The sequence below is a fragment of the Eutrigla gurnardus genome (assembly GCF_963514095.1).
Source record: "Eutrigla gurnardus genome assembly, chromosome: 7".
Classification (NCBI taxonomy): domain Eukaryota; kingdom Metazoa; phylum Chordata; class Actinopteri; order Perciformes; family Triglidae; genus Eutrigla; species Eutrigla gurnardus.
This window is the reverse complement of record NC_139921.1, coordinates 19,181,727-19,205,249: the sequence shown is the minus strand read 5'-3', so window position 1 is coordinate 19,205,249 and position 23,523 is coordinate 19,181,727. Positions and strand designations below refer to the sequence as shown.

Below are 23,523 nucleotides of genomic sequence, written 5' to 3'. Positions count from 1 at the left end.
TACGATTTGGAACAAACCTGGGCTTTATTGAGCTTTCTTCTTATTCTAAGATTATTTTATGGCATTTTTGTCAGAGAGGCAGAAGGGAGACGTGGGAGAGAGAGAGGGGCATCATATGGAACAAAGGCCCACGGACATTGTGGTTATGTGTCATGAGCACTAACCATTAGGTTGCTAGGGCATCCCTACATCGAACTTTCTATACTTGACACCATATTTAGCCATCATTGCCTGCTATTCCTTATCACCTTCCTAGAGATGTGAAATAACATCAGTTTCCGGAAACAACGAAAGGAAAAATCCTGCCTGTATGGAGTGTAAGGTGTCCTGTTACAATTGAGTTTTCCCTAAGTTGACATTTCCTTGAAGCAAGTGACAATATCCTGCTGCCGCACACTCCGTTTTTGATTTGCTTTAAAAGCGACAGAAATGACACATCTGGCAGATATCTCACTAGCTTTAAAACAAATACTGAAAAAGCTCAACACCAGATTATAGGACGGAAAATTTACATTTTAGCAGCACAAGAAAGCTTCAAGTTTTTTCTGTTGGCTCTACTAAAATTCCCAATCCTTAGCAACAACCCTATTTCACCAAGATCAGCTTTCTCTGCTGGCAGCAGCTGCAGTTATGAGTGAGGCTATGAGCTACACGTGCTGCAGTAGCTATATTTGCTGCGGGCCCACCAGGGATCCCGTCTTTATCCTCCTTTGATTCGTGTTTGTGTAATTCACAGCTCGGAGGGGGGGTGTTTCATTTCCACTCGAGGCATCGAATGAAGCCTTAGACCAAAGTAGGCTGGCCTCCCACTGCTGGACAGCAGTAGACAGGTCAACACGTAGACAAGGAGCCACACAGGAGCTGCAGGTACGGACACACATCGCACATGCAACGAAAACGAAAAATGGCTATAAATAAATGTCTGAACACTCCTGGGACTCCCTCTAAGGCTGTGTACACATATGAAATGCCTTGAGGCAAGCTTCCTCACAGACATAAACAGATCCAGGGGAAATTTCCATCTGTTCAGCGTGCGACTGTCAGGCAGTAATTTGCACTCATCGGCGTCATGCTTTCACACCAAAACTAATATGAATTCCGATTAAATCACATGCTTATGTTACAGATTGAATACAATTTCTCCATGTCCTCCTTAACTCAGGCCCTCCTGAGGTTCAGTTGGCTTTAGAGGTGTAACGATTCATTTGATTAATGGATGAATCGATTGTCAGTCCTACGGATTCAACTAAATCTGCTAAAATAAATAAATAGAATGAATCGTTTTGGCTTCACCAATAATCAATATCGTGATTCTTACTTATGATTAATGTTTTAATACGTTTAAGACACTCTCTCCCCTGCCAGCATGTAGTCTACTGAAAATGTTAAAAATAACTGAGCAATGTTTAATTACGTTTTTGTATAGAGCATAAAATATGATGCAGGACTACTTTTTTATAGAATAAATATGTTATTTTTTCACCTTTCAGATGAATACAGATGGTCTCACTCGCATTACTGCATGTTTATTTAATGGAAATAGAATTTTGGTTACAAAGTTACTGAATCAAATCGAATTGTAAAAAAAAAAAAAATGCCAACTACTGTATCGTTAATCGAATCGAAGTGAAGCCAAAGATTCACACCCCTAGTTGGCTTTAACTGCTGCCAATGTCTTTGAGTAGTATAATGGTATTGTGGGTCGGTAGACCCTCCTGGACAGCTATCGCTCTGTGTCAAGCTGGGCTCAGACTACAGGAATTTTAAAATCCAAACCAATTTTCACATTTGGTTGAAACTCATAAGCAGAAACTTGTGACTCTCATTTTGAGAGTCAGAAGTCTCAACAACTTGGCATGCTGTGAATTTGCTTCACGTAACAGAGAATAACCTTTAAGAAAATAAAGCGAAATAGAATATAAAGTACTATGATCACTCACAAGATTCTATTTAGTGTCCAAGCTATTAAAATTTGAGTTAGTATCAGTTAAAGAGGGAACTTCTTCTCTTTCTTCTTCGGTTGCACCATATCTAACAATTTGCACAGTTCTCTCGCCGTCAACCAGCGGGCAGCAGTGCTGTGTTCAGTAGGTAAGCGTGGAGAAAATTCCCTGTCTGCTCGCCACATCCAACAGCGAACTGTCAAAGGGAGTGGGGGTAGTAGGAGGGGAAGAGTCAGAGATCCAGAGCTGCACAACAGTAGAATAGTATGAAAGATGATGCCTCGCCGCTGAACAAAGTGGTCAGTCTAAAGAGTCACACTATGCCGACTATACATTCACAGCCATTCCCACAGTCCAGAACAGAGCTTTTAGCAACTCCACAAAGCTGTCACACTGCCCAACCCCAAGGGTCGGGTATCTGAGCACCAACAAATAGAGAATACATGTCATGCCTCAGTGCACTGGTCTTGGGAGTGGTTCAGGGTGTTCCCAAAGTGCAGAAGGCAAATCTCAGAGTAGATAGTGCAATTGGAGGTGAACACATATATAGTCCCCATCATACGGACTAACTCGATACAGTAGTATTATCATTAGCAAGGGTTACAGTGTGTTAGTTAATACTGTAAAAACTAAATATGGATACATGGCGAGGAGATCAGGGATGGAGATGCGACATAGGATGCATTCCTGAGAAGGTGGTGTAAAAAGGGGTTGGGTGAGAGTTTCAACAAAGGCCTTCTTTCATATCTTGAAATGTTGAAATTCTGTTTGTTTGTTTTTGAGAGTAGACTAAAATGTAAACAGTTTATATCTCGTGCTTAAACTGGCAGTTTCTACTTTTTCTTTTTTTAAAGTGAACATAAGAATAACCAAAAAGGAGACAAATATTTTAAAAAAGGGCGTAAACAACTGTATAGAGAAAAGGACTCCCAGAAAGTCACATTCCTGTATATATGAATATACATTATGCACATAATGCGAAATATTAGAAAGCCTCGTCTTAGTATGCCACCAACTCAAGTTCAAAATTGCATGCTTGCAACTGCAAGTCACCAAAAGCACACAGCCCCAGTTAAATCACAACCTGCTGAGGTAATAATTCATTTGTTAAGCAAAATCCTGCGGCAGTGGGTTCAAAGGCCTCTGCAAACATGAACATGTCAGTGCGTCCTGCCTCTGCCTCGACCTGTCGTTCTCCATCTAAGAGAAATAACCAAATAACATGACACTGTTTGTTGTTTTTCCTCCTGTCCTCAATTTTTTGAGCCACCTGCCACGGCTGGTGTGGATGAAGCGTTAAGTTGCTTGATCTTTAGGAGTTGGCTATTTATCTAGAGAGTTTGCTAATTCCACCATGATACAGTAATGAAAAAGACACCATATGAACTGCGTTCCTTTAACATGTAGACAAACTTTACTGTTTTTAACCTCTCATGAGGGCCGTTATCCTTTCAATTGGCTTATGCTAACTGCTAGCACCAATTGCTAATCGCTAGCATGCTAATGATGGTTAGGTGAGTGCTTTTAAGGTTGTTATAGTGACAAAATACAGTATAAACTCTTCTCATCATTTATGAATTTTAGTTTATTGCTAAACTAGCTTATTGTAAGTCGCTTTGGACAAAAGCGTCTGCTAAATGACCTAAATGTAAATGTAAATGTAGTTTAGATGCAAGGCTGAGGTATGTGTAGCGATTAGCATTAGCGCTAGCTATGCACATGTTAGCAATCAGCATTAGCAATTCACAGGCTAGAGCTCTACCCTTCTTCACTAATATTCTACCACATATTCAATTGCGATAGCCTGGTTTCAAGCAGTAGAGGGTAGTCACTATGCATATTTATAACACAATAAGTACAATTCAAATATGTAACACTAAAATATCAAGAATAGGAGCTGAATCCATCAACACTACCCCTAAATACCCACATCCATTGATTTTCAGTTGAAAACATTGGTTTTCAATACTTTGTGACCTCCAGGAACCAGGACTCAAATAACCTTCCATACATTTTTAATCAGATTTTGCATTACATTCGTGTACTTACTTGTGCATGTGCTCCAGGCCAGCAAAGACCATTATACTGTAGGAAAGACCACTCTGCACGAGGAAGTGGAGGGAATACCTATGGAGAGACAGATGCCATAAATTACTTTATTGATCTCATATACAACCCTGCCTTTGCCCAATGACAGCTGGGATCGGCTCCAGCCCCCCGTGACCCTGATACAGGATAAGCGGTAGAAAATGGATGGATGGATGGATGGATCTCATATACAACTTTAAACATTCACTTTGTTTTTGTTATTGACTGGAAAACATGTTCCTTCCAACACAGATGTCCCTTCCTTGTACAAGACTATATTAGACTTTCTTTGCTCTCTATCTTACCATCTACATCCTGCTTTGTCATCCTACAAAGTCTTAAGAAAGAGGAAATAATAGCATAACGAAACCCCAGTCACACCATCAGCCATGTGATGTCAGACCTTCGTAACCGATAATATGTCTTCTGCAGTCACAGGGCGTAGACACCATCATGTTCTTAATTGATTCCCGTGCCTTCCAGCTACAAGCTTCCTAACATCACACCATTACCGTGACTTGTGCATGAATGTGTGTGTTTGTGTGTGTGTGTGTGTTGATCCAGCTCTGACTAATGTCCACCTCTCTCCCTTCCCGTGAAGCACACAAACGTGCAGCTCAACAGCGGCAGCAGCTACCAGATGGGTCTTTGAAGGGCACGGTTTGTGTTGCTCCCGACGTCAGTCCCTCCAGGAGAGGAGAGATGCCACACTGTGTTAGCAGTGACTCAACAAAGAGGGCAAGGGCGTCGGGGCTTGGTAGAGAACAAAGGAGCACGAGCCGGGCGAATCAAATGGACTGCTCGGCAAATAAAAGGGTTAAGAATGCATCTGATGAAGGGAGAGAAAGGATATATATCGAAAGACATTGCCAAATTCTGACCGGTTGTATCAAACTATCAGTTAGCCGCGTCAATAAAAGATCAGATGAGCTCAGTCCTCTTTGACGGAGGAGTTTCAACCGTTCAAATGTTTTGTCCAGTGACATTATGAAAGAAGATTGTGCATCTGACAGAGAGGGAATACATCCTAAAATAAACCATCTGCAGCATCGGTGAGGCAGACCCTCTGGGGCTGCAGCCAGGTGCCCTTTAAGAAAGAACAGCGTGTGTGTGTGTGTGTGTGTGTGTGTGTGCGTGTGCATAGATGCATTCATGCATTTCACATGAAGAAGCTGCACTGGCAGGGGCCGTTTGGGATCCTATAACCAATAAACATGCACACACTGCAAGGCTGTAAATGGCCTAACTCTGGTTGAGATGTTTATCAAATAATTTCATCCATCCCTTTGAAAAACTCATTTAAACCTCTGCATCATTATATGGTTGGGTTTTGTAAAATCAGACGTTTAAGTTATAAGAACACTGTTACTCATGTAATTAGTGTTTAAAATACTTAGTTGGGAGCACTGCGCCAAGCACAATAAATGTGCTACTTTTGTTGAATGTATCTGCTTATGGTTATTTAAAGGAGCTCTTTTTATTGCTCCAGCACATAAACCTCTTGGGCAGGCTTTCACAGATGTAATTTATCGATTGTTTGGCCCATTTGTGCAAAGAGGATGACAAAATGGTGGTATTTTTCAAATTAAAGGTCGACCTCAGAAGATCTTTTTTTTTACAATAGTTGTTTTGTTGAACCAGCGACCATTCACAGCTCAGCGACTACAGTACAGTTATTTTACTAGTGTCCTTTAACTAATGTTTCAGTTCCTTATTTTTAATGCACATATTTTTGCTGAATTGCTCAGGTGTGGCGATAACACGTTCTGCTTGAATTAGCCTACGATCTTTATTATTTTTAGCCAATTTACATGCAACTGGCATGTTGGTGCGTGCGAGCATGCCCCACTGACTAGCTCACAGCTGCCGCTCTGCATTGCTCTCATACGGCGGATACAGATTATAACGCCATCCCAACCTACAGTCGTTGCGGAAGCACATCACTCACCCGTCGCTTTCCCCTCAGGTAAACACTGTTAGCTCTGTCAGCACGTTTGCCATAGTTAGCAGTTAGCACCGTTAGCTACGAGCTGCGGGCTTAGGTATCGAGATTCTCCCAATCTTGTGTGATGCCCCTTTAAGCAATTAATGAAATTCACATTAAATGATTCCATTGCCCCACTTTGTTAAGTCATATTTCTTTATATGAATGTAGCCGTTTACTGCCTTATAATGCACACTTTCTCCTCACATTTCATTATCAAACAATGTGTCATATGTTTTCAGTCCAAATCCAACAGGAGCTCTCAGTAGCTGTTTGTCCTTTCACATGTTGCAGAGGTCAAGCATCCTAGCAAGCCACAGGAACATCAGGGCCTGGGTTCCCTCAACTTAAACCCACTCTGTTAGAACAAATTGAGTACAAATACGATATTTACTATTCAGTCCATTTCTATTTAGCCTTTTGTCTGGTGATTACATGTGACCTTTATGTAGTACAGTCACTAAAACTATTGTGTTTCTCCAAGGGGATGCGTTTCTTTTGCTCAAACAGAAAGACTATTATAAAATAAAACTAATAATAATAATAATTTGTATTATCAATGAACCTGCTTATTTTGGGTTAATGAATAAACTATTATGTGTATTAAAATAAAACACTAAAAAGTAAAAAAAAAAGGTTTTTGCTTAACTTTCTGTCAGTTAAAGAATAATCGGGTATTGTTTTGTTGAAAGGCTTAAGTTCATTCTCTGTGGTTTATGACAAATTCTGGAAGTGTAGGAAATCACTAACTGAGGCAGAAGTGGACACCTCATTATATAACATTTCCTTTCATTGCATAACAAGACATGACCTTTCATCCACCAATACCCGAACCATGAGATTAACAACATCCTTTCAAACGATCCAGCAGGATAGTAATGCATCTACAACAGCATGGAATTGGGACATCGTCACAGTCTGCAGGAAAAGGATCCCGCTAAAATAATATTGTAGGAATAAATTCCGAGGAAGGAAAGAAGGGAGGAAGGAAGGAGCAGAGTGTAAAGGACAGCGATGACAAGAAAAGAGCAGCGGGATAAACAGAGGAGTGACTCACCAGCCAAAGCAGAAGAGAGCCAAGTAGAAGCCCAGCAGAGTGGCCACCACATGTCGGATAAAAGGACTGGTCTTACTGGGGTGGAGGTAGATCCGAAACCACACGGCCATTAGCAGGGCGAACAGCTGACATGCCACAAAATTAACCTGCACAGAGGGACAACAATGTAACTGATTACATCAGGGTGAATGAAAAAAGATTGATCGCTGGAGCTGTCCCTATGCCAAGATCTGGGACCAGAGTGATATTAATGCAGATGAATGAATACAGAAATGCACTGTAATCAGAAGAGGGACACTGCGTATGGTGCACTGTGGAATTTGTAGAGATACAGAGGATAATAGCAGAACTGTGAATGCACAACAACAAGACATATCCCAGATATCAGCTGCATGAAAGTATCATTAAAAGGCGTCTATCTATCCCTGAAATGTTTCCTTGACGATCCCACAAGGTGCAAATATAATCACCGATAATTACAGTGCAAATTAAAATAGAAATGAGTGCCACAAGCATAGTCGTTATCCAGACCGTGACAAGTTCCAAATGTGCATAAAGGCTTCAGCATAAAACTGTAACTCGTGGCTAATTAGCTAGCTACAAAGACTAAATTGATTTTCTTTCTCAAGGTCATTAACTGTAAGATTGCAAAACAAATCCACCTTGTAGATAACTAATGCATTTGATCGATTTTAATTCTAACAAACCAAAACCACATTATTGTTCAAGTAAATCCAGTTGTGCCCAACAGGCATCTACAGTTTGATGGGTTTCACTCACATATGGTTCTGCAGTGAATGCAAGAACTCTATATCACACTTTTCTATGAATCCATCTTCTTATATTCAGCTCAGCTCTGGTAACATCCTTTTGGACACAATAATAGCAAAAAACCCTAAAATAAATAGATTTTTTTTAAAGAATTGTTGCTAATACTATTACTGTAACAGTAAGAACCTGAACCAGACAATGCTGCATGTACATTGGTGTGATTACTTGCGTGCCCACAAGCATCCGTTTTTTTTTTTTACAGACCATTTTGCATGGCAGGATATGAGGCTCATATCCTGCCATGCAAAATGCAGAGAGCAAATGGTTCGTTCATCGACCTGCATAACAATCGTGAGGCGACGGACGTTGAAGGCAGCGAGGCGGAGTAAATAACAGGCGAAAATGGTCACTCCTCTACAGCAATAATGAGTTATGCTGTGGCTTCGTAGCAGCTCTTCACAGGGAACGTTTTCAGGGCTCCTTCTCAGAGACTGTAGGCGTTTTACACCTTGCGGAACCAGACTCAGAGACGGCGTGACGTCATCGGCGATGGTCGTGTGACGTATTGCATGTGTGTGGATCTGCTGAAGAGCCTCATCAGCCTCGTTCCTCAGGAACACAATGTCAGATCGTCTAAGTGCACTGGCCATGCTCTCTATGGAACAGAAACGTGTCAGGGAGATCCTAGACTTTAACCATAGAGTCAAGGACAGAAGGGCAAAGTTTACATATAAAAAATAAAAGATGTACAATTTCTACATGTGTGCTTAAGCTTATCCTACTGGTGATAATGAGTAATACATCATTTAGCACATTTTCTTGTTATCCTGCATTATAATCACTACATTTTTATAACCCAAAAAAGTGCACCCCTCCCCCCCGGAAGAACAATTCACCAGCTGCCACTGATACAAGGATCTACACATAACAAACAGTAACTGTATGACTCAAAATATCATGTGACTAAAGCGTTATTTTCAGTTTTGCTAACCAAAAGCCAGGCATCCGCTTCTAAAAGTTAGTGTTGAGCCCTGTATTTATTTCTGAGAAAATACCGTCAGTCTGTCTGTCTGTCTATGTGTCTGTCTCACTGAGGTCATAGTAAAGCTGGGTTTGAGACCTTTGTTTCATCTCCTAATGTCTCCAAATGGCACAGCAAAGAGGCTTTAATAGTGAGATTGACTGGATCCATCGAGGGCAGGACAATGGAAACCTTTCTGTTTGATCACTCATACTTGATCTCCACTTATCCTGAGCCATATGGAGTCGGATATAAAAGAGGGGCATACACAGTAGACATTATGTCCCATTGATCTGACTGGGTCACGTTATCCTGTAAATTTGATTACCTTAAAGTTTTTTGATTAAACCACCATCACAACCACGGCCTGCCTCTCCGTAGACAGACAGCCTTGTTCAATTATCACTCACTGACATCATTGCTGTAGGTAATATGCAGTGTTGTGTTTGTGTATATGTCTGCATATGTCATCTCAGGCCATTAACAGTGATTAGTCAGGGATGATGTTTGATGCGCCTTGCCATTAAGGATCTATGCGTCTCGTGTGGCCGGGCTGTTAATCACTCTCATCGTCTAACCACACACACACACACACACACACACACACACACACACACACACACACACACACACACACACACACACACACACACACACACACACACACACACACACACACACACACACACACACACACACACACACACACACACACACACACACACACACACACAATCACAAAGTAAAAGCGTCCAGATTGAATTCTCCATTCTCTAAACCAGCCCTCTCTGCTTTCAGTCTCCCAAATACAAATAGCCACAGACATAACACACAAGGCCAATGTTAGTAATTGCAACTCGAGAGCCGTTATTCCAGTGCAATGACATCACCCCATATTTGTGGTCATACATGGTCAGTGACTCCACATCTTTATAAAACGGTCTAAATTATAGAGATTTAAAAAGGGCTCATTTGGGACGAAAGAGAAGCAGAGGGCAGACACAAGACTAACTGGGAAAAAAAAAACTACACTAAATACTGTTAAAGGTGACACTAAGAACCCTTCATGTTTGTTTGATGCCCCGCTCAGCGATGCATGTCTGAAGGCACAATGGCCCGTCTATGTATATAGGTCATGTTAACAGATCCGTCTGGCCAGTAAGCAGTGAAAGGCTACAGACACCATGCGCTCCATCCATTATCTATGGATCCTGCATGATTAATGAGAGAAAGGGACAGATATAGCCTTAAGTATGTAGGTCCTTTAGTCTGCACGACCAACAGATTTAGCAACAAATCATCTGCAGCATTAGGGTATCATATCAGATGGCATTTGGCAGCCCATATTGGGATTTTTGTGTAAATAAACACAAACACACACACAAGACCCACTGACAGGTGCCAGCCTCTTTTGTTTTGTTATTGACACGGCTGCTGGTGTTGTTCAAGAGAGGAACAATTGGGCCTCGTGTGAGAATAATTAACAAATGACATGGAAACAAAAGGTTGTGAGCAGGTCCTGATATTACTGTCTGAGCTAGACTAAAACCCAACAATCTCTAAGTAATTACTGGCCACTGTTTGCCATCAAGGTGTGTCATTCTACCTGCAAATAATAGTTATCATGGTATCTAAAAACAAACTAGCAGTCAGCTATTTGGCTGTGATGGATCAAAGGCAAACAACCCAAAATTTGACCCAGGTTAACCTCCAAAAACGCCCCCCTTCCTTCTTTAAGACCCAAGCTTTTTTTTGGTCTGCATTTTTAATTTCCCTTTGCTATTTGGGCTTATTGAGACATGATAAGTATAAAAACTAAGCATCATCTTTTCACATGATGCAGTTTTAAATGTTTTACCCGATCCCAAGCAGCGGATGTCATTTCACGCTTTGATTACTTCAAGCTGCTCTCGTCGTGAGGAGGACATTGCTGGTTGGTTGAATTCGACTTAAAGTTGACTTGCCAGCATGTGTGCCATGCGCACAGAATGACTGACTTTGCTCGTTTGCAAAGCAGCAAACATCCCGCACCCTATTATAGTCACAGATTTATCAACGTGAGCCACAGAGGCAGAAATAGCCGGCGATGTCACATTCTGGGATGGTAACGGCATGAATCAAGCTTTCCTTCGCAGCAAAGACGGATCTCATCCAGTAGCCCTCGTCGGTTAAAGAGTTCAAATGAGAACGTGTTGAACTCAACGTGCTACAATTGCTATCCTCGCAAGAGCCATGGAGTGGGTGAGAGCGAAAGCAGCCCCTCCCTGGCTATCAACACATTGCTTTGTAAGGAAGGAATTTCATGTGGGAGAGTGGAAGGGGCGTGACAGAGGAACTGTATTGTTCAAGTCAGCAGCAGAGTTGAGCCGTGGGTGAATAGGCTTGAAAGCTGCCTGTGTGGCAAAAAGCTCTGACTAATCAATTTATCATCTGTGAATAATCTCTTTATAGATGCTCTGCGTTTGATGTAATATGAAGAATACAGTAGATGACATTTTCTTTTACAGTTGCAACATTTTCATTATGGAGCATAAATAATTGCTTAAAGAATTGTCAGTGATCTGGAACAGATTTGACTCTCAAATACTCTAGAAAGTTGTTTCCCAGTCCATTAAAGTGTATCAGATTTTGCAATGTGCTGATAGCTAAATCAGGTGTGGTGTGTCCGATCAGTGTTAACATTCTTTTATTGAAGATACGAAACGGTCAACTATTTCACAATTGGCCTTGTAAGATTTTTTATTGGTAAGATGCGTTTCATTGGTAAGATGCATTTTCATCACAGCACACACATTTCCATTATTTAGTTTAAAGCTATAACAGAAACATGTTTAAGTGCAGTTGTTTTATTAATCTATCTGACAGTGTCCTCTTTTGTCATATATGTTATTTTTTTTGCTTAGAATCAATGCAAGTGTGTTTTCCACAACAGTTAGGTGGAGAGGTGCTCTACATTTTCCATGAAGCCACCTGCGGCTGTCATATCATGAAGAGCCGCTGCAAAGCCACAAAAGCAGCCCTTCAGTGTTTTTGAATGGTTTAAAGCCACGAGATCTACAAAATGCTGTGATATAGTAGACATTGGGAATTGATGCCCAGTTGAAGTAAACACAGCTGTTTCTGCCAGTCTGAGCAGCAGTGACTGGATGGAAGGAGACCTCATGGTAGTTCACATGCTACATTCCATTCACGGTTGTTAATTTACACCCTGCACCGACACCAGCTCATCCTGGCTGTGATTTTGGTCTCACATTAAGGTCGACTTCCACGTCAGTGAAAAGAATGGTGGGAATTATTGCAACCGCTGTCCGCCTCACGGGCGCATGCTTTACAGTAATGTAAGATAATGCGGCGCATGGCAAAAGCAAAAAGATCTGAAAGACAAAATAAAAAAATAAAAAAACATTCTTGCAATTCACAGGACGGGGCGAAGCGTGTTCCCTCCTCGGACTGTCGCCAGTGTTCGGATAGTAGTTTACTGAATAAACATTTTGCAATAGACAAGCTCCTGTGCCAGGCTGTTTCTTCATTCATAATACATGGATATCTCCTCTTCCATTATTGATTCACTCTGAAGTCAACCTTACCCTGGGGTAGCGCTCGTTTCGTTTCGGAATGTAAGGCAGAATATCTGTGCTGCGGAGTGGTTTGTAAGAAGAGCCACGGAAAAAGAAAAGCCACTATTTTGGATAAATGCACTGCAGCGAAAGCCTCTAAAAAAATGTCGCTGGGAGAAAAATAGACAGGGAAGGGTGAGGACCAAATACACGGAATAAATCAAAGAAACTATACAATTAGTAGCAATCCTAGTCTTGTAAACAAAAGTCCACGCTCACTTCTAACAAACTCAATTAAAGTTTGCTTGGCAGAGGACAGATATTATTCCTTTCTTTTCACCTGCCTTAACCGGCCCGACTCACACAATATTTACTCTAAAAGCTCAAATAAACCACTCCGGCCCGGCTTGGTGAGGACACACCCTTTGCCTACAGCCGAAGCGCTTTCCTCCCTTCCTCTTCATCATCATCACTTTATCTCAATACCAGACGATAGCATCTCTGCAGGCTTGCCTGTCATTACGGTGCGTATGGATCACGGAGACACAGGAAGGGAGACAGACAACGGGCAGATGCTTTGATGGGTGGCAGGCGCCAGTGAATGATTAGGGCAATATGCTTTCAGGCAGCTCGTGGTGGCTGTGGCACGGGGGCTCGACTCCGCTTTAAGAAGCTACATTACAGGCCGACACGCACAGACTGGCAGGAGGGAAGAAGCTGAGGGAGGAAGTCATTGTGGATGTGGTGGAAGACAGAGATAAGCCAGCTTCCTGAAGCTCATTGTTGAGGGAAATACAATGTGCAGGACATGTTCTCCCTCTTTTTTAAACGTCCACCTCGCATTGTTTTCCTCGTCCTGAAATGAGCACCCCTTTCACTCAAATGACTTTTTCCTCTCCTTCTGTCCCTGCCTGTGTTCAAATCTAACCCATCAGCCGAACATGTCACTCTGGAGAGCAGCTGCAGCCAGGTTGTGAAGAGAGGATGCCTCGGCGGCGCAGGAGGGAGCAGATGGATGACGCTCCACGTTTCCTCTGGGCATAGCTTCCTCATTCCTTTCCGATAACAAAATAAAAACCTCTATGAGGCCGTATGTGGGCACAGCGGCGCTTTGAGCTAAAGGCTAACGCCAGCGTGAATAACTCGCCGGTCACAGTGACGGTCCCGACATGCCGATGTTGAGCAGGTTTAATGTTTGTTAATGAGTGTGGCGGGCCAGCATTTTGCTAATTAGCACGCTGGCATTCGCAAATTAGCGCAAAACACAAAGCAGTGTCGACTCAACAGCAGTCTAGCCTGGCAGACTATAGTCTGGACCACGATGGTACACCACCGGCAACAAAAAGACACAGAGCCATGATGCCTGCGTGGCTACAAATGAACAAACCTCAGGAGGTGTGAATGCAAAGAGTACTAAAATTGTGCAGCGTCCTTGCGTTCATTCAGTAAATCCAATCGTCTAAAAGGGGTCATGCACATGAGAATCCCCATCCAATCTGACCAACCTGTTTACAGACACTTTCTAACCTTTAGTAGTCTGTGCAAGGCGGTGTATGATCAGGGGCACGGAGGAAACGCAGTGCACAAGGTTCCCATGGGAAACCGGGACAGATAAATATCTCAATACAACTGGCTTGCCGGGTCTGACCTGCTCTCTGTAGGTGCAGGACACCTTTCCTATGAGATAGCTCTTTGCTTAGGTAATGACTTTCACTACTGTGGTAATATCACTTTTTCAAATATAGTACTCCTCTCTTCTCCCACCGGTGCATGATCCATGTTTAGCACCCAGAGACTAAAATAGTTCCTTTTGCAAAGAGCAGAATGCGGCTCCCTAGCCGAGCCTTACTCACAGGCGGGTGGGTGCCTGTCGGTGGATGTGTGCCTTCATCTGCGTGTGTGTGTGTGTGTATGTGTGTCGGCACAAAGTGGGGGATAAATTTAGACGGTCATTAGCATAAAACCCTTTTTTCCATGTCATTAAGTCACCACCCCTCCTCCCCCCACTCCCCCAATCCTCCCCCGGCGCAGCCCATGTGACACGACAGTCCCGCTCGGCACAGACTCACTTCATTTCCATCAGCTGTACTCCACAATGACTCATGCAGATTGCGCTGCTGCCAGAGTGGAGGGAGGGACTAAAACCATTGAAGTTAAACTCGGTCTTATTCTGTGGCCGTAGAGCGGATATGGTACACTACACGAAATGTACTGATCCTCCTTAGAGGGGTCTCTAGTGTGGACAGAAACCTGCAACAACCCTATTGTCAGCGGTTTTCTTCGGAGGAGAGAGCACACTGATGTTTAATTCCTCCAGAGGATTAAAAACAGCGGATGATAAGAGTGTTTGCAAATGTCAGGGAGGGTGTGGATGGAGCGGAACGCGAGATTCAGAAATAGACTGCAAAATGTAGGGATATGATACTTACTAGTACATGCGTGGTTTATGTAGTGATTTATTTAGTCTTCAATCAAAAATGTGGACGGAAAAATGAAGCCGACTGGTACATAATGGCGTTTCTGCCATTCAAGCCTATCCTCGGCTGGAAAGAAACGGGAGCAGCCAAATGTCTGCCAGTGTGCTTCCACACTCACACGTGTGCCTATATATGCTACCAGCACTATCCTTGGCATAAATCGGACACAAATGACAAGCGCTGTCAAGTCTCGAGCCTGTCTGCTGAATGAAACTGGTTGCATACAAATGATGGAGCGGCGGCTCTAAATTTAAAGCTGTTTTTGTGTGTGTGTGTTTACACAGAGGAGAGCTGTAGATTTACTACAATCACAAAAGGCTAAAATATGTAGTTGCGTCGACGCTGGAAATCATGAGAAAAAATGCCACACTGACAGCACAAAGGATGTGTGCACTGATGTACACACACACACACACACACACACACACACACACACACACACACACACACACACACACACACACACACACACACACACACACACACACACACACACACACACACACACACACACACACACACGTCTTAAAGCCTGCAGTGTTGTGCTCTCCTCTCTGAGCTGATCCACAGATCTCCGTCAGGCTCCACGGCCAGGCCGGCTATTAATAGCCAAACAATCAGCCATTCCCCACAAGGTAGCCAGCAGCACTGAGCCAGAACTACGCTCACAATGTGTGTGTGTGTGTGTGTGTGTGTGTGTGTGTGTGTGTGTGTGTGTGTGTGTGTGTGTGTGTATTTTATGTAAACACGTGAACCCGACTTGAGCAAAGTTTACGGCTGCTGCTTTCAGAAAACGTCACCTGCGCTCTGAGCAGTCGCCCTGGTGTAACCATGAAATGATGTCATCACGTGACCTTGGCGTGATGCACACAGTATGTCAGAGAGGACACAAAATCTTGTTTGCACAATGAGCTTATATTCTCTGCAGAAAACGTCCTGTGTGGGCCTTGCAGATTTGGCCCAACCACTGTTTACGCTCCAGTGTCTGTCTTTGATTTTCTTCTACTGTTCCCTTAACATTTATTAAAGAGTTCTGCTTGACACCACTTACGCCTATCGATACGTGCAGCCAGCCATACAAGAGATTTACTGGCATCATTACAGAGAGACAGACAAACAGACCCAGAGGGAAATGGAAATATGTTTAAGAAATAGTCTGCAGTGGGTCCAAATGATAGATGTCGTCTGTTCTGCTATGACACGTTATTTTACAGCAGGTAAAAATAATAAATTGATTCAATTACTGCTGACATTATCTCTAAGATATATGTATGCTGTCTGTCTCCTCCCCAGTGATGAATAATGTGAATGCATGAAAATATAAGCAAAGAGCATTCTTTTTTTTGGTATGCACAACGTAACTCTTAGCAAACAGCTGCCAGCCGCCATCTGATTTATAATTTGACTTGCAAATTTATCATATGACTTGCATGGATAGACGGAGGGAGAGAGGTTTGCAAGTATTCTCAGGAAATGTGGCCAAATTCAGAGCCAACCCAGACTTAACAGCAGATACTGCTGCCGTTTCCTTTGCTTTCAGACATCAGTGATCAGAATGACAACACAATCCAGCAGTGTATGCAGGTGTAAAAGAGCCCGGTAGAAATATCTACTCCCACAGGTCTCGTGTATCCTGCATTGTGCGCATATACACTATGTTTGTAGTATATACAAATGCCCACATGGGGCCAAAGCAGGTTGAAGACATCAACACTTGCCCATGCCTCTTCCCCTTCAAACACATTTCTGCAGTTATGAATCACACATATTTGACAAACAAATTCCTACCCGTTTTCTTTTTTTAAAGCAGATCTATTATATTGTTATTCATTCATTCCCATGCTGATCAGAGTAATCTCAGTCACCATCTCTACCTCTCCTCTTACACGCGAAGTCTGCTGCTCAGAAACTTTCTATACCTTTCTGGATGCATACTTTGGTTTTCATGGCACACTCAATTTATCTAACCAAGACTAGTGCAGGTGATCCAAAAGTTTAGGTGGTGTAGAAATGCAGTTTAAATTTGTTTTAAATTACAATATTTTTTCAGTATCCCTCATATTTGGTCCCCCTTTTCAAAATAGAACTGTGGTAAGGAGCATAGGGATCTTTATCATCCTACATTTTGAAGACAAATATGTGTAATATATCTAGAGTGTCTGTCAGAAATTGTACCCAATAAACACAAATAGGTGTTCATTCATGAGGCCAGAAAGGGGTCGAGTGGGTTTGCTTTCTAAAAATGTGGCCCCTTGAGCAATAAAGCTGAATACCCCTGCTCTATTATTTGATCCATAGTCTCGCTGATGGTCCACACACATGAATTACGAATATAAGGTGTACACACTCTAAAAGCTTAACGGTTCTCTAAACTTCGTGGCATTAAAAACTGGAAAACAACAATGTGGTTCCTGAGTACTGGTGGGCTTCATTCCTGTTGTTCTGCGATCGAAACACAGAGGCAAGGACTTCCACCAAAAAAATACAAAGCATTATTAATGAATGCTGAGCCCTCTTGGGTACTCTTATCATTCATGCATTTATATCCACAAGAGCTTGATGGATTTGGCAGGGGAGGCCTTTTTTTGCCCAGCAATGCAACACATGGGTTGCTCTCAAACAACCGCCTGTTTGTCATTTTAGAGAAAGCTTGCAAGTCATGAGACACAAGAGGATACTCAGACAAATAGCACAATATCTGAAGCCCCCGCCCTAAACAATACAAACATGCCATATCCCACTGGAAGCACTAATGCTGCACTAGTCCCAACTAAAGGTCAGTATTACAAAAGCTGCTTCATCTCCTCATTAGCTCAGTCAGGATCAGTGACTTATTATGACTTGGATACTAACAATAGTTTTTATGTATGAGGGGAAATTGCACTGATTCCACAGAATATTCCCAGCGTTGGCAACCACCCCCTAGATGAAAAGAGAAAGCAGTCAGTTGCTATGATACAGCACTGAATATGCAAAAGTCCTCAATGGCGTGCTAGGAGCGAGGAGAAAACATTTAAAAAGGCACATCTCTACAAATGACTTCGCACTGGGAAGAATTGGCAGTCAAGTACCGAGGTGTAAGTGTTGATCTACGGCAGAGTGTGCAGGGCTTTATAAAGACACGTGCGATCCACGCCGAAATTCCACTCAAAATCCAGCACTCAAAAGGTTCACGATGATGCTCAAGTATCAGAAGTGAACACAGCACAAAAGGCAGGTTTTTCTGCGAGGCTACGAAATACTGTAAATGCTCGGCTCGTGTTACATAAGCACATTAAGCAACTGACTTTTGCTGGCTGGGTGAATGCTACTACGCCGCTGCTCTGATATGTCACGGCTGACGGCGTCATCTTCCCTAAAGACCACTGGAGGATGCTTCGTCTGAAGCCGTGTCCCATTTTATGAGCGCGATTTACAGCCGAGGGAAAAGGTGTTGACTACGTGGGGCAACACATTACAAGATGCAGTTTGTTTGTGGGCGCATGGCACTTGTTCCAAATCATTTAGAGTAAGTTTTTTGTTGCGGTTTCAAACTCTTACATGAGAGAACGAGCGCAACGGTAATAATGAAACAACTTCAGCGAGTAGTTACTTCTCTGTGGTCACTTTCAGTTTTAAACATAGCAGCGGATGTAAGTGAGAAGAAGCAGGCGCGCACCCACGGGTGATGGAAACTGTCGAAGCCTCATTGACTGGGCACAATCAGCGAGGCATTTTGCAAATATCGTGTTCGATAAGCACATTTGATACAGATAGAATTCACTCAATACAGCGGCCGGGGCTGACTTTCAAACAGCAGAGTGGCGATGAAGACCTGCCAAATAAGTATTGATTTGTCCCATCTGAAATCGGACTTCAATCAGTCCTGTTTTAAATAGAAATCAGATCAAGTCTTGACTTAGAATGCTACAAAATCTACCTTTTTTCTATTTTAATTGATTTTATTTTCCCTTTCTTTGCGTTTTTAAATGTTGTTCTTTTGCATTTGTGTGTCTTGCATAAACCACCGTGAATTTTCTGTTTGAAAAGGTGCTATGCTGGAGAGGGGGGGGATGAGCCGGATGTGGCTTTGGGCCGGCAGTTTGAGACCCCTGGGTAAGACGGTTGTCTGTGGCATGGGTGACCAGGTTCAGAAGGCCCTGGGGAGTAAACCTTGTGAGTCACTCCCCGTTTAGTGGCCAAACTTCTCAGGTGACACCGCATGCTTGTAGTTAGCGATGATCAATCCACAGGTTGACCATTCATCGGAGCGCAGAGCCACTGAAACGTAAGAAGCCAGAGGCGCGGTGAATGTGTAGAGTCTATCTGTTCCCGTGAAGGTGAATCAGCCAAACGCCCTTACTGGCACACCTCAATGGAATTACAAGTGACAGTGCAAAGTCACACTAATAAATATTCATGTCCTCTCATTTATATTGGATGCATCTCCTTCATCCCATTAGACTCCTGGCCAAGCACAGCGAGTGAACCAGAAAGCTGGGTCATAGAAGAGTTTTTTTGAGAGAACGCGTACACCTCAGTCCCATAATCACAGACACTGGTGGTGTCAGACTGGGAAATGTGAAACATCTATGTAAGTAGGCAAACATACATATGAGCTGTGATGGCCCTTTCATAGCAGAGGCAAATCTTGCAAAACTGGATTTGCTTGTTAGCATATATCTACAACATCATATATTTACAGGCCTGTAATATGAAACTGTTAAAATGATCCCCCTCTTTGTCGTCTATGCGAACAGGAAACTGGTACACTAAGTCGAGAGTGCAGGCTGTTTTAGCACAGAAACCAAATCCACCCTCATAACACAACACCATTAACCAGTGGAACTAATGAGTTAGTAAGCTGAGTCACGTGGACATCCCCTTCTGAGGAAACGCAGACCACTTCAGAGTGAAGAGGGCTGACAGATGCACAGATTTCCCTGCCTATCTTTATCTACAGTATGAAAACCTGGCTAGCCCACCCACGGCTTCGGTTCAATCACAAGGGACAAAGAACCGCGGAACCTTTTCCATAAGGCTATAAATACAACACAGGCATTTTACTGATGCTTTTAGTATACTGGCTTTACAATACCATGGCTGCATTTATTAGAAGTAGGAAATGAACCCCCAGCCATGGCAGCTGCCGTCATGCTTTAACTCTAACAATGCAGGACTTGGTGAATTCAGAGCCGAGGGGAAAGCAGAGCTTCCAGGTTTTGTTCCAGAAGTTAAAACAAATCTCGTTCAAAATTCCATTGACAACTGTATTGTATTGTATATACTGGTGGTAAATTTGATAGAAATGGATGAAACTGAGTTATGGACTGAGCCTTCAGCTCCATGCTGGTGGTTTTTATGGACACTGTAGGTCTTTTTGTAGACGAATATATTAATAGTTTAACTTTGTTAAAGGAGGCTTCAATTTCCAATAGCAAGTGTATGGAAGGTAAACCTGAAGAACATGCTGCATTTTCCAGAAACACCAATAAAAGAAAGAAGAGACTGCGTTTGGTTACAGAAGCTTAGTAGAACAAAGGACATGAGATCAGGACTTTGGGTTTCAATTAATTAGCGGATTCTGAGGAAAAAGGCAGAATTATGAATACTAAAATATTATCACACAAAAAAAAAAAACATCAGAAGCTTTAAGGAGTCACTGGAGCAAATAATATTACTTAACAGACCATAATGTGAGTCAATACAGAATACTTTATCGTAAATTAATTATAACACAATACTACTTGTGCTGGATAAACTTGGTTACCGGCCTTCGTAAAGTACAGCTTTATTTTCACATGATCATAACTTCCAAGCCGCCTTTATGAAGATCTTGCAACCATAACTGCTAGGCCTGTGTTAACGACACAGCCAAGTCTTTCTATGTTCCCCAGGAGGAATCCCGCATGCTTGTGTTGACTGTGCACCACAATAACGGCAGCAGCCAGCAGCGCTCCATTAGAGAGAACCAAGGGGAAAGAAATCAATTGGAGGCATAAGACTCCCCAGAGAGATCCAATTAAAGACAATGGGGAGGTAGAGAAACTCGGAGAAGACCCGAGGGCTTAAAAGTAAGGCCAGCTGAGCGTCCTGAGCCGGGGGGCTTTGGGGACTCAGTTTGTAGCGGGGGACCTCGGGGAAGCCAAGTTGGGATTCTCATAGGCAAAGCTCCCCAAAACCATACCACTACTTTAAAAAAAAAAGAAAAATGTTAGCATTAGATACATATTCTGATTGTATTAGAGATATTTGCATCCTGATTTTTACGCGCTTCTTATTTGAAACTAATTTTAGCCCAGCCATTCGGTATGTTACAGCGTCGGACGTGTGTCGCTGATAGCAGGGAATTGTCAGTGGATAAAAAGGAAAGCCGGGAGTCAAACCCCTCCACACTGTGTGGACACGGAGGCCTACAGTACAATGGCCCGGCGGAAAATGCTGCAGCGGCAACAAAAGGGGGCTTGTTATCGTGATAAAAGACGTGTCCGTCGACTGTGACAAACTGCAATCGAATATGTCACGTAAACAGAAGAGCGATTGTGCACCGAGCCTTTTGTGACCACATGGCAGCGTCGCCTGTACACCGCGAGATGCACCAGGCATCGTCGCTACACTGAAATGATGTATGAGCTACGATACTGCCTATTGGATAAAATTGCGACGCTGTAATTATGAGGATATGAGCTTTGGTTTCGGCGCTTAATCATGAAACACATGAGAGAGCAATGTGCCAGCCACCAGACGTCATTTCTCAGCATCACAAGTAATGTATTTGTCAAAGATAGCCAGATTACTCTGGAGCAGCACCACCGCACTCTAGTCAACAATAATGAGCTGACAAGCTGTTTTTTTTAAGGTCATTGCTGACACTAAAAACATTATATGATCCCTACAGATCCAAAGAGTAAACATTTGCTGTTTGTAATTATGTCAAAGAAATAACCCCTGACAGAGAAACATGACATTTTCAGGGTGAAATCCCATCATATCCCATGTAGATGGTCTAGCCAAGCAACGCGCCGATGGTGGTCGACATCTTTTTTTACACTGCTGCAGAGACTTCCTGTGGAACAGCAGTGGTGTCCACCTCCCGGATGCAAAACTCCATCGAGTCACACCACCAAAAGTGTGTGTATCAGTCACTCGGAGACAATGAAGAGCTTCACAAACAAACAGCAAGTTGTTAAGGTTCATTGTATACGTGTGGAAAAAGCCAGTGGGGGAGGAGGGGGTCATTTATTAGGGGGCCCAGCTGCTGCGTATTGAAACAGCTGCAGCTGTGGCAGGACTTCACAGCTGATGCTACAAATGAGTAACAAAAGTCCCTTCTCAGAGGAAATAAACCTCACAAGGTCAATACTAAAAAATAATAAATAGCTTGTGTTGATGTTTTAGCTGGATACAAAAAAAACACCCTTAACCGAGTCTTCAAACCTTATTTTAAATAATTAAAGTGTGCAAGTTTCTGGCTTACAGTCTTACATTTCAGTGGGAGTGATCGAGTCACTTTGTAGGGCAATTTTCCTGTCAAAAAGAGAACAATGTCATGAACCAGCACTTGATGACTGCAAGGCATGAGGCCGTATTAGCCAACAGGGTTCCACATTTCAGTCTGAAACTCAATATTATGCTTTATGATGCCACGACCTGCATTATGGAAATCAAACCTCGCACTACATTAACATGCATCATAGACGGTGAATATTTCACCCAAAAATCGGACCCGATTCAATCACGTGAGCTAACTTGTAAGGCTTCCTCATCGTGTGAATGTCTCTTAGTCCTAAAGGGATTAAGATCAGAACCAACAACTAGGCATGTGTAGTTAAAGATCAGCAGTACAGGTCTGTGTGTGCCACGTGGTGATCTAAAAGAGAAAGTAAAATGACCTTATAAATTATGCAGTCCAGTGGAGAGGTCCACAACAGTAGCCCAACAAGTGGATGTTTAAAATAGAGGTGAGGGAGGCCAGGTGAGAAAATCTCAAGTATTTCCTGGATGAACATGGTCAGTGTCTTCAAGGCTACGAGCAGCACGTCAGACTATATATGGCCTTCACTCCACAAGGTTTATTGCATGCAGATGATAACAGCTCAATACAACCGAATCTGGGATGGACGCCGTTTGTTTAATTTGCCCGTAAAACACATTTCTCAGACAAGAAACCTCTGAACCAGAGTGAGCGAGCGCGGCGTTTGTGCACAAATGTGCAGGAGGACTCCGTCTAAGTAGCAACAGCATGTTACTGAAGCTGACGGTGTGATAGAGAGGGAAAAGGACAGAAGAAGAGAGAAGGAGAAGTGGAGTGTCAGTTCAAATTTCACAGCTCCCATTATAGCTCTGACACAGAGCAGCGTGCACGCCCGTCTCCCTCTCTTTCTCGTGGGATACGTACAGTCCTAACAACATACAGTGACGTGCCACACACTCAAGCAGCCTCACAGAAACGAGAGGCAACGTCGGCGGGCCACACAGATCCTACTGTAACCTGAGTGCCATTTATTGATTTCGAAGGTGTTGACACAGTTGGACACCCAGTTGGCACGAAGCTAACAAACCACATCGTCACAACAAGGGTGACACCTGTCCAACAAAGCAGCGTGGCCCGCTGTACCACGCCCTCTTACTCCGACCAGTATTTAC

The 23,523-nt window shown here is 43.0% G+C and overlaps 1 protein-coding gene across 1 annotated transcript in view; it reads right to left on the bottom strand.

Moving 5' to 3' along the window:
• Window positions 1-23,523, bottom strand: part of mboat2a (membrane bound O-acyltransferase domain containing 2a) — a 37,956-nt gene that overhangs the window by 12,067 nt on the left and 2,366 nt on the right. Inside the window, exons 2-3 of the mRNA XM_084014009.1 lie at window positions 7,073-7,218; window positions 3,993-4,070 (exon numbers count right to left, since the gene is read on the bottom strand). Of these exons, the coding sequence (XP_083870135.1) occupies window positions 3,993-4,070; window positions 7,073-7,218 (224 nt within the window). The remainder of the gene's footprint in view (window positions 1-3,992; window positions 4,071-7,072; window positions 7,219-23,523) is intronic.